Genomic DNA, 19,944 nt, shown 5'->3' with positions numbered 1-19,944 from the left:
GTTAGTGTGCAAAAGTAAAGCTCGTGGGATTGGGGGTAATGTATTGGCATGGATTGGGAATTGGTTAGCAGTCAGGAAACAGAGAGTAGGAATAAATGGGTCTTTTTCAGAGTGGAAGGCGGTGACTAGTGGAGCCCCAAAGGGATTAGTGCTTGGGCCCCAGCTGTTCACAATATATATCAATGATTTGGATGAGGGAATCAACTGCAATATTTCCAAGTTTGCTGATGACATAAAACTAGGTGGAATTGAGTGGTGAGGAGGAAGGCTTCAAGGCAATTTAGAAAAATTGCGTAAATGGCAGATGCAGTACATCATGGATGAGTGTGAGGTTATCCATTTCAGTAGGGAAAACAGAATGCCAAAGTATTATTTAAATGGTGGTATATTGGGAAATGTTGTTCAAAGGAATCCCGGTGACTTTGTACACCAGTCACTGAAAGCAAGCAGGCAGATACAACAAACATTTAGGAAGGCAAATGGTACATTGGCCTTCATTGCAAAAGGATTTCAATATAGGAGCAAGGATGTCTTCTTACTGCAGCTGTACAGGGCCATGATGAAACCACACCTAGAGTTGTGTGTGCAGTTTTGGTCTCCTTACCTAAGAAAGGATACACTTGCCATAAGGGACAGACAGTGAAGGTTCACCAGACTGATTCCTGGGATGGCAGGATTGTCGTAAGAGGAGAGATTGGGTTGACTGGGCTTGTATTCACTGAAATTTAGAAGAATGGAGGGGATCTAATTGAAATGTATAAATTTCTAGCCGGGCTGGACAGACTGGATGCGCGCGCGGGGGGGAGAGAGAGAGAGAGAGGATCTAGAACAAGCAGTCACAGTCTCAGGATACTGGGTAGGCCATTTAGGACTGAGATGAGGAGAAATTTCTTCACTCTGAACCTGTGGAATTCTCCAACACAGAAGGCTGTGGAGGCCTAGTCATTAAATAGATTTCTAGACACTGAAAGCATCGAGGTATGGGGGGAGAGAGCTGGAGTATGGCATTGAGTTAGAGGATCAGCCATGATCATATTGAAGGCAGAGCAGGCTCAATGGGCCAAACGGCCTACTGCTATTCCTATTTTCTATGTTTCTAAAGAACCCAGATTCCTCTATCATAGCATTCTGTAGTCTCTTTTTTTTTTATTCCTTCATTGGATGTGGGTGTCACTGGCTAGGGCAGTATCTATTTCCCATCCCTAATTGTGCTTGGGAAGGTGGTAATGAGCTGCCTTCATGAACTGCTGCAGTCCATGTGGTATTGGTACACTCCCAGTGCTACTGGGAAGGGAGTTCCAGGATTGTGACCTAACTAGTGAAGAGACAGTGATGTAATTCTAGGTCAGGATTGTGTGGGGCTTGGAGGGAATTGGCAGGTGGTGGTGTGCTCATGCATCTACTGCCCTTTTTGTTTCAGGTGGTAGAACTCACAGGTTTGGAAGGTGCTGTCAAAGGAGTCTTGGCGAGTTTCTGCAGTGCATAGCCACTGTGCACCAGTGGTGGAGGGAGTGGATGCTGAAGGTGGTAGATGGGGTGCCAATTAAATGGGCTGCTTTGTCCTGGATGGTTTCAAGCTTCTTGGGTGTTGGAATTGCACTCATCTAGGCAAGTGGAGAGTATTCCATTACCCTCCTGACTTGTGCTTTGTAGATGGCGGACAGGTTTGGGAAGATGGAAAGCGAGTTACTCTCCAAAAAAATTCCCAGTTTCCAGACTGCAGTATTTATATGGTTGATCTAGTTCAGTTTCTGGTCAATGGTAACCCCAGGATTTGATAGTCGTGGATTCACAGAATCACACCGTGCAGAAGAGGCCTTTGGCCCATTCATTTAACCCATCTTGCATCCTGCTCACAACTTGCTTTCTCACCTATCTTTGCATCATCAGCAAAGTTGGTACCTTCTTCTAAGTCCCTTGCTGGGGAATGCTTGAAATCAACTGAATGACTTTTACTTAATCACTTGGCTGGGATTGGGAGCAATTGGTTGAGGAAATTCTGAGAATGAAAATCTCTGTCTGAAATCTGACACTGCAAGATTAGGAAATGATAAGACAGCTACAAGATGGAGTATAGTAGTGGTCTGTCTTGCATGAAGGTACAAAAATTGATAAGGCCAGTTTTGCAAAGGTAGCAGGAAAGGAACAGAGGGTGTAGAAGATGGAGCAGTTTTTCTCAGTGATTGGAAAGGAATAGCAATGTCCTATGACTGCTAATCACCATGGAAATCAGTGATTTTTGATCTAAGGCTAGTGGAGATGAAACTAAAATCATAGGTGTAGTAATAATTCTGAGAATCAAAGGAAGCTGCAAGGGAGCTTGCATGGCTATGACATGTCAGTAATTGTGGGAACACATTTCCATTTTTAAAGAAGTAGCCATTACATTTTGGGGAGGTTAAATGGTGTGGAAGGTCAGAGTGATTTGGGAGTTCAGATCTTTGAAAACACCTGATCTGAATAAGGACATAATAAAGTTAAAGGAATCTTGGTGCTTTGGAAAGGGGTATAGAATATAAAAAATAAGATTTATTCACGTCGTGGAGTGATTGAACAAAGGAAACAGAAGCAGCCTGCTTTCAGTGGTTAAAGGGTATAAAATAGAAGAGAGGACAGGAGAAACAGTTTCCATAGAGATTGAGAGATTATGCAATGTATTACTGGATTTGATGATTGAAGCAGAAACCGTGTCAACTTTAGAGAATAGGTTAAATATGTGGTCGAATGATGGCAGGATGGAGTGAGGGGGGGGGGGAGGGGTTTAATAAAGTGATATGGGATTAGGACCACTGCTCGAATGGAGGATAAACCTCAAACCGACTGGTTATGATATGTGACCTGATTGTGTTGTAATTCTGTTCCACAATAACATACCTCCTCCTTGATAACTATGGTGATGTATAATAACTGCTGAGATTTTGATGAGACTCAGTTACCCTCTATGCATAAGGAAGGTAGAGTTGAAATATTGAGGACTTAGAGTCATAGAGGTTTACAGCATGGAAACAGGCCCTTTGGCCCAACTTGTCCATGCCACCCTTTTTTTTAAAGCCCTAAGCTAATCCCAATTGCCCACATTTGGCCCATATCCCTCTATACCCATTTTACCCATGTAACTGTCTAAATGCTTTTTAAAAGACAAAATTGTACCTGCCTCTACTACTACCTCTGGCAGCTTGTTCCAGATACTCACCATTCTATGTGAAAAAATTGCCCGTCTGGACACTTTTTTTGTATCTCTCCCCTCTCACCTTAAACCTATGCCCTCTAGTTTTAGACTCCCCTACCTTTGGGAAAAGATATTGACTAGCTAGCTGATGTATGCCCCTCATTATTTTATAGACCTCTATAAGGTCACCCCTCAGCCTCCTACGCTCCAGAGAAAAAAGTCCCAGTCTATCCAGCCTCTCCTTATAACTTAATCCATCAAATCCCGGTAGCATCCTAGTAAATCTTTTCTGCATTCTTTCTAGTTTAATAATATCCTTTCTTAAAGGAGGAAGTTGGGAAATTGAAGGAAGGAAACACAACTCAGTTATTGAACTAGTTCTAGACACGGCCTGTTGTTGTTCTCTATTCAGAACTTGCTGTTCAGCTGGCAACTGTTGAAGGTCGCTGTTCACTTTTGGAGAAACAGTTAGAATATATGAGGACGATGGTGGACCATACAGAAACAGAGAAGAGTATTTTATTGAAGCAACAGGTAAATATGTCAAATTTACGATTTTCCTTTGTATTTAGTTTATACAATAGGTCTCTTCTGGTACATGGTTTGTAAAAATAAAGAATGGCTAATGACGAGACTGTCAAGTGAGTCCACTGCCACACTGCCTATACCACTAGCATGTGACTTCACTCCCTCACTAGATGCTGAATGGGCTGCAGGTTCTCCTCTACAGGAAGTAATGTGTATCTCTTAGCACTTAGTCGCTGATCATTAACAGGCAGAATGCATATCACTTGCTTAAATCTTTGACGGAAATTTATGTGGGGAAGGAAGAGCCATCAAGCAAGTAACGTTAACTAATTGCATTTATATCGCACCTTCATTATAGTAAAACGCCCCAAAGAATTTCAAGAGCATTATCAAATAAAATTTGACATTAAGCCACATAAGGAGATATTAGCTAAATACTGCAGATGCTGGAATCTGAAACAAAAGCAAAGCATACTGGAAAAACTAAACAGGCCTGGCAGCTTTTGTGGAGAGAGAAAATAGAGTTAATGCTTCGCTTCAGTATGATTCTTCGTTATTTCAAGATGTTAACTCGATTTTCTCTCTCCATAGATGCTGTCAGACCTGCTGAGTTTTTGAGAGGAAATTATTTTCTTATTCATTCTGTCAAAACACTTCATTATATTTGACTATAATCCTTTTATTACTAATGGAGGTGATCGAGGCAGGTACAATTACAGCATTTCAAAGACATTTGGACTGGTGCATGGATAGGAAAGGTTTAGAGGGATTATGGGACTAGTTCAGTTTAGGAAACCTGGTCGGAATGGATGAGTTGAGCAGAAGGGCCTGTTTCCATGCTGTATATCTCTATGACCCATTTCTCCATAATATTTATTTTGTAGTAAATTGTATGCTTTGATCCGTAGGCCTCACTGCAAATGGATAGGCAGTGGGACCATGCAGAGCTGCAATCAAAGCTTGAAAAACTGGAAATCCTAGAACAAGAGTGTCTAAAAGTCAATGCAACACAGACCAGAGCTGAAGTAAGTAAATGCTTTTTATCTAAAGTCTAATAATGATCTACAGATCAAAATTAATAAACTTGCCTTTTTTTTCCCTCTTTCATCCCCAAACTATTATTGGCACAGGTTAAAATTTATACATCAAAATTTGCATGTATATTTGTGTGGATTGACTTTAATTTTTTAGCTGTACACTCAGCCAATCCAGATGTGTTAAGGAAAACTTGGTTTTCTGATCAAGTAAATTATAATCATTGTCATTTAAAATAAATTGTCATGTAGTTTCACACGACAGAATGTGTGCCAGGATTGGGTTGTAGCAAACTGATTTGCCACTTGGTATTTCAGCACAATTTTCCAGTGCATCCTTGTACTTCATTTTCCAAAGATGATAACTGCTGTCCTGCATTTAATTTAATATTGATGTATATTTAGTAATATACATCACTTTAAATTTAGTCCAGCTGATGCTGTAACATTTGACTAGGATGAACACAGTTGTTAAAGTGACACTTCTTGTGCTGTAAATGTGATCTGAAATTAGCACACATTGATACAGTGAGATCCTTGCTCTCTTGCCTTGTCTTCTCTCATTTACTTCATCGCATCTTCTAAGTTGATCCCTCCCTCCCATTATTTAGTTTAAAACCCTCTCTACTGCCCTAGTTATATGACTCCTCAGAACACTCATCCCTGCACAGTTCAGGTGAAGAACATTTGAACTGTACTCGTGCCAGTGCCCCATGATTTGAAATACATTCTTCCTTTATTTTTCTTTTTTATCATTTTTATCATTTATCAAGGTCCTTCGAGATGGGATTTACGACCATTTAGAAAGATGCGGATTAATCCGGGATAGTTAGCATGGATTCGTGAAGGGCAAGTCGTGCCTCACAAATTTGATAGAATTTTTTGAGGAGGTAACTAAGTGTGTTGATGAAGGTAGGGCAGTTGATGTCATATACATGGATTTTAGTAAGGCGTTTGATAAGGTCCCCCATGGTCGGCTTATGATGAAAGTGAGGAGGTGTGGGATAGAGGGAAGGTTGGCCGATTGGATAGGTAACTGGCTGTCTGATCGAAGACAGAGGGTGGTGGTCGATGGAAAATGTTTGGATTGGAGGCAGGTTGCTAGCGGAGTGCCGCAGGGATCAGTGCTTGGTCCTCTGCTCTTTGTGATTTTTATTAATGACTTAGAGGAGGGGGCTGAAGGGTGGATCAGTAAATTTGCTGATGACACCAAGATTGCTGGAGTAGTGGATGAGGTGGAGGGCTGTTGTAGGCTGCAAAGAGACATAGATAGGATGCAAAGCTGGGCTGAAAAATGGCAAATGGAGTTTAACCCTGATAAATGTGAGGTGATTCATTTTGGTAGGACTAATTTAAATGTGGATTACAGGGTCAAAGGTAGGGTTCTGAAGACTGTGGGGGAACAGAGAGATCTTGGGGTCCATATCCACAGATCTCTAAAGGTTACCACTCAAGTGGATAGAGCTGTGAAGAAGGCCTTTAGTGTGTTAGCTTTTATTAACAGGGGGTTGGAGTTTAAGAGCCGTGGGGTTATGCTGCAACTGTACAGGACCTTGGTGAGACCACATTTGGAATATTGTGTGCAGTTCTGGTCACCTCACTATAGGAAGGATGTGGAAGCGCTGGAAAGAGTGCAAAGGAGATTTACCAGGATGCTGCCTGGTTTGGAGGGTAGGTCTTATGAGGAAAGGTTGAGGGAGCTAGGGCTGTTCTCTCTGGAGCGAAGGAGGCTGAGTGGAGACTTAATAGAGGTTTATAAAATGATGAAGGAGATAGATAGAGTGAACGTTCAAAGACTATTTCCTCGGGTGGATGGAGCTATTACAAGGGGGCATAACTATAGGGTTCGTGGTGGGAGATACAGGAAGGATATCAGAGGTAGGTTCTTTACGCAGAGAGTGGTTGGAGTGTGGAATGGACTGCCTGCAGTGATAGTGGAGTCAGACACTTTAGGAACATTTAAGCGGTTATTGGATAGGCACATGGAGCACACCAGGATGATAGGGAGTGGGATAGCTTGATCCTGGTTTCAGATAAAGCTCGACACAACATCGTGGGCCGAAGGGCCTGTTCTGTGCTGTACTGTTCTATGTTCTATCATCCTTTGCTGGTTTCTAAAATTTCCCTATCTTCTGGGCTGCCATTAACCTTTGCAGCATTGTGTATCCTTTCTTTCAACTTGATAACATCATTATCTTCCTTAGTTAGCCAAGGATGGTGCATTCTTCTTGCAGTGTCTTCCTTTCTCTATCTTTTGAGAGTTATGAAATCTGTCCTTATATGTCTACCATAGCTTCTCTATCATCTTGCCTTTGAACCTATTTTCTTATTCCACTTACCCTAGTCTATCTTCATACCCATGTAATGCCTTCATTTAAGTTTAAGGCACTAGTTTCAGACCCAAATTTCTCACCCTCCAACTGAATGTGAAAATTTGTCATGCCATGATCACTCTTTCCTAGAGGATTCTTTACCGTGAGGTCTTTCATTAATCCTGTCTCATTCTCCATTACTGGATCTAAACTGGTTTGTTCCCTGGGTTAGTTCCAAAATGTATTGTTCTAAGAAACTGTACCAATTACACTCTTTGAACTCATCCTCCAGGCTAGTTTTACCAATTTGATTCATCAATCTATATGATATTTAAAATCTACCATTATTGTGATTCCTTTCTTACAAGTTCCCATTATTTCTTGATATTTAAACTCTAATATGCAATGTAGGTACTATCGGGGCTATAAACCACTTTCACCTGCCACTTCATCCCTCTGAATCGAGACTATTTCTCCTTACTGTACTGGTCTCATCTTTTATTAACCGAGCCATCCCAACTCCTTTTCCTTTCTTCTTCTCATTCCAAAATGTCAAATACCTGTCAATCGTTACATAGAACATAGAACAGTACAGCACAGAACAGGCCCTTCGGCCCACGATGTTGTGCCGAGCTTTGTCTGAAACCCAGATCAAGCTATTTCCTCCCTATCATCCCGAAGTACTCCATGTGCCTATCCAATAGCTTCTTAAATGTTCCTAAAGTTTCTGATTCCACTATCCCTGCAGGCAGTCCATTCCACACCCCAACCACTCTGTGCGTAAAGAACCTACCTCGGACATCCTTCCTATATCTCCCTCCATGAACCCTATAGTTATGCCCCCTAGTTACCGCTCCATTCACCCGAGGAAATAGTCTTTGAACGTTCACTCTATCTATCCCCCTCATCATCTTATAAACCTCTATCAAGTCTCCTCTCAACCTCCTCCGCTCCAAAGAGAAAAGCCCAAGTTCCCTCCACCTTTCCTCATAAGACCTACCCTCCAAACCAGGCAGCATCCTGGTAAATCTCCTTTGCACTCTTTCCAGTGTCTCCACATCCTTCTTGTAGTGAGGTGACCAGAACTGCACACAATATTCCAAATGTGGTCTCACCAAGGTCCTGTACAGTTGCAGCATAACCCGACGGCTCTTAAACTCAAACCCCCTGTTAATGAATGCCAACACACTATAGGCCTTCTTCACAGCTCTATCCACTTGAGTGGCAACCTTCAGAGATCTATGGATATGAACCCCAAGATCTCTCTGTTCCTCCACATTCTTCAGAACCCTACCTTTGACCCTGTAATCCACATTTAAATTTGTCCTACCAAAATGAATCACCTCGCATTTGTCAGGGTTAAACTCCATTTGCCATTTTTCAGCTTTAGTCACATTGCAGCTATGTTTCTATAATAGCTAGAATATCATTTATTTCTATTTGCAGTATCAATTCGTCCATCTTGTTTTGGACGCTGTACATATTCAGATAAGGAGTCTTTAATCTTGTCTTTTTACTATTTTTCTTCACCCTGACTTTATTTGCTGGTGTACTCTTATGTTTGTATGCTCTCCCCCTTCCAATCACAATCTGATTATCATTACCTGTATTGTCAAAAGTACCATTGCCTTGACCTTTTAACTTTCCGAATTGCCCAACTACCCTGTTGATCTAAAACCTCCTCTATAACTCTAGTTCTATGATTCGCCAATATTCTGGTCCCAGCTTGGTTCAGGTGAAGGCCATCCCAAGGGTACATCTCCTTTTTATCCAGTACCGTTTGTTCATCCTCCCTGCAGTTCCTGCTCTCATCCACATAAGTTGTGAGAACTTCCAACCTGTTGGATAATTGCAAGCACTAATGCTACTCCATTCCTAACTTCTGGATCTCCATGCCAACCTCACTCAATGTCACATCCTCCTGTCTCTGACCATGGACCAAATCTTAAGTACCTGCTTAAGGGGTGTGACTGTCTCCTGAAACAAAATGTCCAGATAACATTCCCCCTCCCTGATGGAACACAGTGTCTGAAGCTCAGAGTCCAGCTGATCAACTCTGAGGTGATGTTCCTTGAGCTTCAGACGCATTACTGTAGATCACCACAGTTCACCCACCCCACATGCTACAGCTGCAACACATTACCTGCCTTGCTCGATACTGTATTTAATTGTAACTAATTAGGTTTCGAGTTTAGAAGTAATCACTCAACTGTTTGTATTTATACCAAGTAGTTTAACTATTTAAGCTAAATTTCATGCAATACTTACTTTGATCACATTTGTTAAGCCTGCATTTACAGGGATAAAGTCTTGAACTACCAATTGCCTACCTCCTCACAAAATTAAAGTTTTACGCACTCACCAGCTACTGGAGGCTGAAAAAAAAATAAAAAGCAGCACTTCCTCTCCCCATGCCCCATCCCACAGCAAATTCCAAGTGAGCACTCATACCTCATCATACTCAGACCTCCAACTTTCCAAGAATCATGCCTGAAAATTGGAAAAAGGTGCAGAACAAAGAACAATACAGCACAGGAACAGGCCCTTCGGCCCTCCAAGCCCGCGCCGCTCCCTGGTCCAAACTAGACCATTCTTTTGTATCCCTCCATTCCCACTCCGTTCATATGGCTGTCTAGATAAGTCTTAAACGTTCCCAGTGTGTCCGCCTCCACCACCTTGCCTGGCAGCGCATTCCAGGCCCCCACCACCCTCTGTGTAAAATATGTCCTTCTGATATCTGTGTTAAACCTCCCCCCCTTCACCTTGAACCTATGACCCCTCGTGAACGTCACCAACGACCTGGGGAAAAGCTTCCCACCGTTCACCCTATCCATGCCTTTCATAATTTTATACACCTCTATTAAGTCTCCCCTCATCCTCCATCTTTCCAGGGAGAACAACCCCAGTTTACCCAATCTCTCCTCATAACTAAGTCTGATAAATGTTCAAGAAAGCACTTGTTGGATAGTAATCAAAACTATTGTAACATTTAAGAATTTGGTGAACATTGACTGGTCTACTACCAACGTTCACCTAATGTGCTATTGGCAGCATGCAGGTGAAGGAGGTGATCCCCTTTTCAGCAATAATGTTTACCTGGAGTTTTCAGATGCTAAGAGATCATGCACAATCTTCATCTTTCGTTTGCCAACAGGCCTCATTTAATTCTCGGCATTGCCAGCCTCCATATGAGCACTGCTCTCCTAGCATCCCAACTGCCAACATAGAAATAACAATGAAAACATAGGACTTGAGTTTGTATAGTGTTCAAATCTCAACTGCAATGTGAACCAACGGGTTGCCAAAATATCTAGTTTTTGTTTGTTTGGTTGTATTCACTGCCAAGAAATACAATACATGAAGGTGACCACTTTTTATTTTCCCCAATGTAATCTTCTGAACTGAGGTGTTCAGTTTTAAATGCTATTGCTTTTTGATTGGTGTAAATATCTTTCGATTCTAGAGTAAAATCAATGAACTGGAACAGAAACTTCAGGAAGAAGAACATCAGCGTAAACTGATCCAAGATAAAGCAGCTCAGGTGAGTGGAATATCCTGATGCTTCATAGTCGTTTTGAAGGATAGTGTGACCCTATGAATGGGGGATGTTGTATTCGGCCCACTGTCACATTTGGATTGTTACTGCAGTGCATTATTACAATGTTGTGCTCGAGAGTGAGAAAGTGGAAATTCTGTACAAAATGTTTGCTCCCAGACCACATGCAGCTGAAACTATTTCTATCTATTAATAAATCCCTTTAAGAGGGAGAACTAATACGCATCAAACACTATGAAGATAATTCAGTTTAACATTTGGGGAAACCCAGTAGAACATAATTCTTATTCCAGTAATTAAGTTGAGGTGTAGCAGAAAGTGTGTTACTTTTTCAAAGGAAAGTCTGAATTGCAAATGACGCTAACAGTTATTCCAGTGTTGATAAACAGGCTAATATATTTCTTTGAAAAGTAGAATGCTTGTATTTCAGGACAGCAGTTGGCTTGGGATGTGGTACAAGACTTGCAATTAAATGGAGCAGATTGAAATGCTCAAATTTTACTCTTGTGGACAATTTGAGCACCTTGATCAAGAACAGCTGATATTAGATATATTATAATATAAATGTATGATCTCGACAGTTTTGTGCATTTTGTCTATCATAGTTTGGGCATTGCACTTACCTAAATGTGAATGATTATCATTTGATTTGTTGCAGTGCAAACCTGGTATTTGCCAATTGGAAGCAGACAAAACTGGTTCAATGAAAACTGCTAAGGCCGTATTAAAACAACTAATTGACGATTAGTGGCCACCAAAATGTAGCAATAAAAGGAGAAAAGAAGATACAATGAAATTGCTTCTCATTTTTTGAAAATTCTTTTCAGCTGCCACTTTTCTTCTCTAAATTGAGAACTCGCTACTGGGAATAAAATTTGCATCATAATAAAGTTATGAGTAATTGCAAACTTTACCAATAAATTAAACTTGATTATACAATCGTAATTTTGGTGTTAGAAATACCCTACTCAATATTTTGCAAAAAGGATGTGCCTATCTGAGCACAGTGTGTCTTTATTTTGTGTGTGAAAAACCACTAGGTAAAGGATGACTTGAGTAGGATGTAGGCAGGTATGCAATGCAGTGGGCAAGTTTCCAAGCTAACATTCTTGTATATGAGAACTTGCTGATTGGCTACCAAAGCCAATATCACCTTCTCTTTGGTAGTCTCTGCAAGCTGCTCCTAACTTTCTTGCAGGTTACTTCACTGTGCTTGGACTGGAACCTTCCTGCTCTATGATGATGACTCTGCGGTATGCAGCAGACCATGCATCTTGAAACTTGTATTGTAGGACATCCTTTGATGTATGCATTCACCTGAAACTGCTTAAACATTCAATGTGGTTGTTGAACACTGGTAGATTCAAGCACCTTGTTATATGTTAATCTGGTATCCTTCGATGCCATGAGGTGGTGTGGGATATGACTGCAGAGGACAGCCTTGAGACTAATAGTTTCCTTGATGGTTTTGTGCCTGAAATATTACCAGCGCAATGGACTCCCTTAAAATGATCATAGTGAAGCATGCATTTGATAATCAAGAGTGGTACAATTACTAGGCTAGTAATCCAAATGCCCAAGCTAATGCTCTGTGGGGACAGGTTCAAATCCCACTATGTAGCTGGTAGAATTTCAATTAATTAATAAATCTGTGATTAAAAGCTAGTCTTAATGTGGTGATCATAAACTATCAGATTGCTGTAAAAACCTATCTGCATTACTAATGTTCTTTCAAGTCTGAATCCAAACCCCCACAATGTGGAGGCTTCTTAATTGCCCTCTGAAATATCCTATAAAGCCAATTTAAATCCAACTGCTACAGAAAAGTTGTGAAGGAAATAACCTGATAGACCAACTGTCATTGGTCTAGGCACTGTAAATGACAACAGCACTTCCCGCCCAGCCGATCCTGCAAAGACATACTTGCTAACATCTGCAGCCTTGTGCCAAAATTGGGAGAGCTGTCCCACAGACTTGTCAAGGAACAGCCTAATAGTCATACTTACCAAATCATACCTCTCACCTCCATTACCATTCCTGGGTATGTCCTGTCCCACTGGCAGAGGTGGTGGTACAGTGATATATAGTGAGGAGGGAGTTGCCCTGAGAGTCTTCAATATTACATTTAATTCTGTAGCAGTGGTATCTAACTTTGAAACAGTTAGCTAGACAGTGGAAGTATTGATTATGGGGATGGGAGGTCACCTGATTGAAACTGACTTCAGATCATGCATTCTTTTATGCCAAGAACCAGTGAGGGACAGATCTGTGAGCCAACAGGGCAAGTGGGACCATCCTCCAACAAGATGAACATTTACTTGCCTAGCCAGTCAACCCAGGCAGTGTGTGAGACAAACTAATTCATTTTCACCTCCAAAGCTTCGCCTTGACAAAACTTGGCCACAATTTCATCTGGAGACCCAGAGGTTTCCAACTTCCATTCATCCAAAGAATCATGGGAGAAAACCTATCCAGGCCTCTTAACTTGCATCTTTGAAGGAATGGTATATTTGGATACTAATTTACTATGTGTATTTTCTTTTACTAATAACCTAAATGTAAATCCATCTTTACTTATGTGAATGTCTGTGTGTGTGAGTGTGTTTCTTTGCTTTTACATTTTGGGGTGTTTTGTGAATAAAACTCATGCTGTCTTTTGATTTGTTTATTATGGAAAATCACAACACACAAAGGTTTAAAATACTCCCTTTGAAACATGCCCTGAAATTTACGCTCCCTGACTGGTGTGTTTTTAGGTGGGGAGGAACATGAAATTACAGGAACAGGATTCTCTCTGGGTTCCCACCTGCCTTGACCACATAGCAATTTTGCGCTGAGGTGGGCAAGTACTGAAGACTTGTGCTCCAGAACTAGCCATGCCTTTAGCTAAACTATTCCAATACTGCTGCAATGCTGGCATCTCTCTGGCATTGTAGAAAATTGCCCAGGTTTGTCATGTCCATGAAAAGCAGAACAAATCAAATCCAGCCAATTACAACCCCAAAATCCTACTCTCGATCATCAGCAAAATTATGGAACTTGTCGTCGACAGTGCTGTTAAGTGGCACTTACACAGCAATAGCCTGCTCACTGGCATTCAGTTTTGGTTTTGCCAGAGCCACTGAGTTCCTGTTCTTTTACAGCCTTGGTCTAAACTTGAACAAAAGAGCTGAGCGCAAGGGATGAGGTGAAAGTGACTGCCCTTAACATCAGGCAGCTTTTGACTGGGTTTGGCATCTACGAGTCCTAGCAAAACAGATGTCATTGGTAATCAAGGGTTAAAGTCTCCGTTGGTTGGAGTTGTACCTCGCATAAAGGAAGGTTGCTGGGGTTTTGGAGGCAATCATTGGACATCACTGCAAGTGTTCCTCAGAATAGTGTCCTGGGCCTAACTCTCTCCAGCCATGTGGTCAATGAACTTCCCTCTGTCATAAGGTCAGGAGAGGGGTTGTCATTGATTGCAGCAAATACTGAAGCTCTGTATCCATATGCAGCAAGATCAGGGCAAAATTCAGGCTTGGGCTGATAAATGGCAAATAACATTTGTGTCCTATGAGTGTCAGGCAATAGTTGTCCCCAACAAGAGAGAATTGAACCATATCCTCTTAACATTTGACAGCATTATCATCAGCGAATCCCCCTTAAAATTAACATCCTGAGGGTTAACATTGACCAGTAACTGAATTGGTCCAGCCATTTAAACATGGTGGCTACAATAGCAGGTCAGTGGCTGGGATTTCTGCTCCAAGTAACTCAGCTTCTGTCTCCTCAAAGCCTGGCCACCAACTAGAAGACCCAGGTTAAACTGTGCTCCGCTTGTCTGGAAGAGTGCAATTCCAGCGACATTCTAGAAGCTCAACATCATCCAGGATGATCACTTAATCGGTTCCCAGCCACTGTCTTAAACATTCACTCTCTTCACCACCTACCAGAGTGGCAGCAGTGTTTTTTTTATTCGTTTATGGGATGTGGGCATTGCTGGCTTGGCCAGCAATTATTGCCCATCCCTAGTTGCCCTTCAGAAAGTTGCGGTGATCTGCCTTCTTGAACCACCGCAGTCCCTGAGGTGTGGGTAAACCCACAATGCTGTTATGAAGGGAGTCCCAAGATTTTGACCCAGCGACAGTGAAGAAAAGGTGATATATTTCCATTTCAGGATGGTGAGTGACTTGGTGATGAACCTCCAGGAGGTAGTGATGTTCCCAGGTATCTGGTGCTCTTGTCATTCTAGATGGTAAAAATCATGGATTAGGCAGGTTGCACTGCCAAAGGAATGTTGGTGAGTTCCTGCAGTGCATCTTGTAGATGGTACTCACTGTTGCAACAGTTCGTCAGTGGTGAAGGGAGTGAATGTTTGTGGAAGGGATAGCAATCAAGTGGGCTGTGTGGTGTCAAGCTTCTGCAGTGCTATAGGAAGTGCACTCTTCCAGGCAAGTGGAGAATATTCCATCACATGTGGCTTTTGCCTTGTAAATGGTGGGCAGGCTTTGGGGAGTCAGGAGGGAGTTACTTGCAGCAGGTGCCTAGCCTCTGGCCTACTATTGTAGCCACGGTATTTATATGGCTAATCCAGTTCAATTTTTGGTCACTAGCAATCCCCAGGATGTCAATAGTTGGGATTCAGTGATCGTAATGCTATTGAATGCGAAAGGATAATGGTTAGATTCTCTCTTGTTGGAGATGATCATTGCCTGGTACTTGTGTGGCATGAATGTTACTTGCCATTTGTCAGCCCAAGCCTGAATATTGTCCAGGCCTTGCTGCATTTGGACATGGACTGCTTAAGTTTCTGAAGAGTCATGGATGGTGCTAAACATTGTGCAATCATCACGGAACATCTCACTTCTAATGGAGGGAAGGCCATTGATGAAGCAGCTGAAGATGGTTAGGTGTAGGACACTACCCTGAGGAACTCCTGCAGGCATGTCCTGGAGCTGAGATGACTGACCCGCCAATCACCACAATCATCTTCCTTTGTGCCAGGTATGACTCCAACTAGTGGAGGGTTTTCCCATTGACTCCAGTTTTGCTCAGGCTCCTTGATGCCACACTTGGTCAAATGCTAACTTGATGTCAAAGGCAGTCATTTTCACCTTGCCTCTGGAATCAGCTCTTTTGTCCATGTTTGAACCGAGGTCAGAGTGGCAAAACCCAAACGGAGTGTCAGTGAACAGGTTATTGTTAAGCAAATGCGGCTTGATAGTGCTATTTATGACCCCTTCCATCTCTTTACTGATGATCAAGAGTAGATTGATGGGGTGGTAATTGGCTGGGTTGGATTTGTCCTGTTTCTTAGGACATACTTGGGCAATTTACCATCTTGCCGGGTAGTGTGCATTATATACAAGATGCACTGCAGCAACTCGACAGATTTCTTTCCTTGGCACCCTCCAAACTCACAACCTCTGCCACTTAAAAGAGGCAGCAAACACATGGGGAAACCATGCCTTTAAGTTCCTTTCCAAGGCATGTCCCAACTTGCAACTATAATATCATTCCTTCACCTTTGCTGGCTCAAAACCTTGGAACACCCTCCTTAACAGCATTGTGCGTGCACCTAAACCAGGTGGACTTCAGTGATTTAAGATGGCAGCTCCTCACCAGCTTTTGGAGGTAATAAGGAATGTGCAACAAATACTGGCCTTGTCAGTGCCTTTTATACCCATAAAAACCTCAAAGATTTGAAAATTGTAGCCTTTTTTCAATAGCACAGTGCAGATCAAAGAGCGATATGAAAGAAATATGTAAAAAGATTAGGGATGGGACTATTTCTGACAATTGTGGGGCTATGAATGAGATTTAGGATGGCAGCAAGAGACATGTTTTAATGTGGAATTGTGAGGTTGGGTAATTGATTTCCAGGGTCCGTGCTTGAGGCAGGAACAGTCAATATTCAAGATTAGATCAGATGAAGAGACAGTGGAACTGATTGATAAATGTAACTAGACCTCTTTGTTGATCCAGAGAATAAATGCTGATGTGGGTTAATTAGACTAAAGTGCCTGATTGTAACTTCTATATTTGTATGGTCAGTGAAGTGACATCCTTAAGTAGAACAGATCATTAGACCTACAACATGCCAATGACTATTATGGTCCATATGCAAGTGACATTTGGACAACCCTCGGCCTCTTCAGCCCTGTTTACAAAAGAATTGGGGTCTCAGTCAACATCAGCAAGACCAAAATGCTCCTCTAGCCCTCCCCTAGTCAAGCACCTACATCTCCAGCTATCGTTATTGATGGAGATATTTTTAAGTCATTGACCATTTCTCATCACTTTTCAAGTTTGCTGATGACACCACCATAGTGGGTCGGATCTCAAACAATGACGAGACAGAGTACAGGAATGAGATATAGAATCTGGTGAACTGGTGCAGCAACAATAATCTCTCCCTCAATATCAACAAAATGAAGGAGATAGTCATCGACTTCAGGAAGCGTAGTGGAGAACGTGCCCCTGTCTACATCAATGGGGATGAAGTAGAAATGGTCGAGAGTTTTTAGGTGTCCAGATCACCAGCAACCTGTCCTGGTCCCCTATGCCGGCACTATAGTTAAGAAAGTCCACCAACGCCTCTATTTTCTCAGAAGACTAAGGAACTTTGGCATGTCAGCTACGACTCTCACCAACTTTTACAGATGCCATAGAAAGCATTCTTTCTGGTTGTATCACAGCTTGGTATGGCTCCTGCCCTGCCCAAGACCGCGAGAAACTATAAAAGGTCGTGAATGAAGCCCAGTCCATCACACAAAGCAGCTTCCCATCCACTGACTCTGTCTACATTTCCTGCTGCCTCGGAAAAGCAGCCAGCATATTAAGGACCCCATGTACCCCAAACATACTCTCTTTCACCTTCTTCCGTGGGAAAAAGATACAAAAGTCTGAGGTCACGTACCAAGAACAGCTTCTTCCCTGCTGCTGTCAGACTTTTGAATGGACCTATCTCGCATTAAGTTCATCTTTCTCCAGGCCCTAGCTATGACTGTAACACTACATTCTGCACTCTCTCCTTTTCCTTCTGTATGAACAGTATGCTTTGTCTGTATAGCGTGCAAGAAACAATACTTTTCACTGTATACCAATACATGTGACAATAATAACTCAAATCAAGTATCTTGCCAGCTGAAAGGAGAGGGGGAGAGCAAAACCTGAGCTTGAGAACCACCCCCCCACAGGGCTTGCTGAGTCATCTGAGGACACTAGAAACCATGAAGGTGGCAGATGTCACCCTTGTTTTGAGAGGCTGACCACGAGAAATGTGCGTGTAGCAAGATTCTATGAACTGCACAAAACAATGACACATTTGTTATCACTGATAATGCTCAAGGGAAAAGTGTTGGCCAGGATATCAATGAACTTCACGAAGTGCCCTTGGATCTATATCTATCTATATACACACACACACCTGAATAGATGATCATAGATTCAGCTTAATATCCTATCAAAGTCAACTCTCTTCACCAAAAGTGTCATGTTGTTTTATTGTACTTTACTCAGAGAATGACTAGTTTATTCAAGGTCAGTGACCTTTTTTAGGGTGAAAGTTATGTTCTGCATTAGTCCACTGTGTATTTTCTGATAAAGGAATTCTCGAGCTGATCATGTTTAAGATCCATAGAATAGTGAAACTATTATACGTTATATACAAGTTGAGTCAAATGTTTAGTAAGAAACATTCACAACCTTTATTTTTAGCTCCCTCTGAAGCAAACTCTAAATTCATGATTCCATAAGTTTGGATGACAAAATGACTGCTTTTGATATTTGGTCTAATAATGGACTAATATAAGCACCATGGTGGGATTTGAACCTGTCGCCCCAAAGTATTAACCTGGGCCTCTGAATTCAGTGACATTACCACTACACCATTTTCAGCAACATGAGGAAAAGCTTTTTTATGCAGGGAGTGGTTAAGATCTTGAATGCACTGTCTCCACCATATACTCAGACAGATTCAATGGCAGCTTTCAGACAAGAATTGGATAATTATCGGAAGAAAAAAATGCAGGAGAAAAAGTGGGCCAAAAGTGAGCCAATTGCTCTAGGTAAATTCTTGCAAAGAGCTGGTACAGACACAACAAGCTCAATGGCCGCCTCCTGTGGTGTACCTATGACACCTCACGGAGATGTGAGGGGTAGGTTTGTTACACAGAGTGGTAGGTGTCTGGAACTCGCTGCCAGGGGTGGTGGTGCAGGCAGATAGGATAAGGGAGTTTAAGGGGCTTTTAGATGAGCAGATGAATATGCAAGGAATAGAGGGATATGAACCAAGGGCAGGCAGTAGGGATTAGTTTAACTTGGCGTCATGTTCGGTACAACATCATGGGCTGAAGGGCCTGTTCCTATGCTGTATTGTTCTATATTCTATGTAACCATTAACACCAAAAGCTGATCGATAATTTTTCAGATTTCCAGCATTGTGTTTGATAATTTTTTATTGCTGTTTATGAAATCATCTTGAGCACAAAATGTTTGCTACATTCCTGGATACATCAACAGCACTTAAAAATAATACATGTGAAATGGTCTATAAATACTTCTTAAAAAATATGAAATTCCCCTCTTCAGTCATGAGTTTTGGATGATTATTTTTCGTTTTGTAAATTTTTCTAATATTCATTCCCGGGATGTGGTGACTAGGCCAGCATTTATTGCCCATACTAATTTTTTTTAAATACTTTTCCAATTCAATCAAATCAAATCCAATTCAGAGTCTCAACAAGTTGAGACATTTCAGATCCAGGCTGACAAGACAGGGCAAGCGACCAAACCACCCTGTCCTGGGCCCGATCTACATGAGCCAAGCTGATTGGAGAAGGGGGAGGTTCCTCCTCCAAGACTTGGACTCATTTGCATCTTAGCCAAAAGGCCGAGATGCCGCTTTTAAAAATTGCCCATACTAATTACCCTTGAATTGAGTGCTTGCTAGGCCATTTCAGAAGGCATTTTAAGAGTCAACCACATTGCTGTGGATCTGGAGTCACATGTAGGACAGACTGGGTACGGACGGTAGATTTCCTTCCCTAAAGGACATCAGTGAATCAGATGGGTTTTTAACGACAATGTTTCCTGTTCATCGAGACTATTAATTCCAGATGTTTTATTGAGTTTAAATTTCACCATCTGCCATGCTGGGATTCAAACCCGGGTCCCGAGAGCATTCCCCTGGGTCTCTGGATTACTGGTCCAGTGACAATACCACTACACCACTGCCTCCTGCTGCATTCTGTAGTAGAATTATTGAAGCATGAAGAATGAAAATGTACTTGATAATGATAGATGAAATCTAAATCTAAAATAAATGAAATCTGATGGGCCAAATGGCCTCCTTCGCACTGCAGT

At 41.9% G+C, this 19,944-nt stretch overlaps 1 protein-coding gene across 1 annotated transcript in view; it reads left to right on the top strand.

The window, feature by feature from the left end:
* cep57l1 (centrosomal protein 57, like 1) overlaps nt 1–19,944 on the top strand; it is a 57,620-nt gene that overhangs the window by 5,894 nt on the left and 31,782 nt on the right. The window contains exons 4-6 of the mRNA XM_078212383.1: nt 3,582–3,703; nt 4,606–4,722; nt 10,507–10,584. Of these exons, the coding sequence (XP_078068509.1) occupies nt 3,582–3,703; nt 4,606–4,722; nt 10,507–10,584 (317 nt within the window). The remainder of the gene's footprint in view (nt 1–3,581; nt 3,704–4,605; nt 4,723–10,506; nt 10,585–19,944) is intronic.

The sequence above is a fragment of the Mustelus asterias genome, chromosome 5 (genome assembly GCF_964213995.1).
Source record: "Mustelus asterias chromosome 5, sMusAst1.hap1.1, whole genome shotgun sequence".
In the NCBI taxonomy this organism is placed as follows: Eukaryota; Metazoa; Chordata; class Chondrichthyes; order Carcharhiniformes; family Triakidae; genus Mustelus; species Mustelus asterias.
The sequence above is the reverse complement of the archived record's forward strand: the minus strand, read 5'-3'. Positions and strand labels throughout refer to the sequence as shown.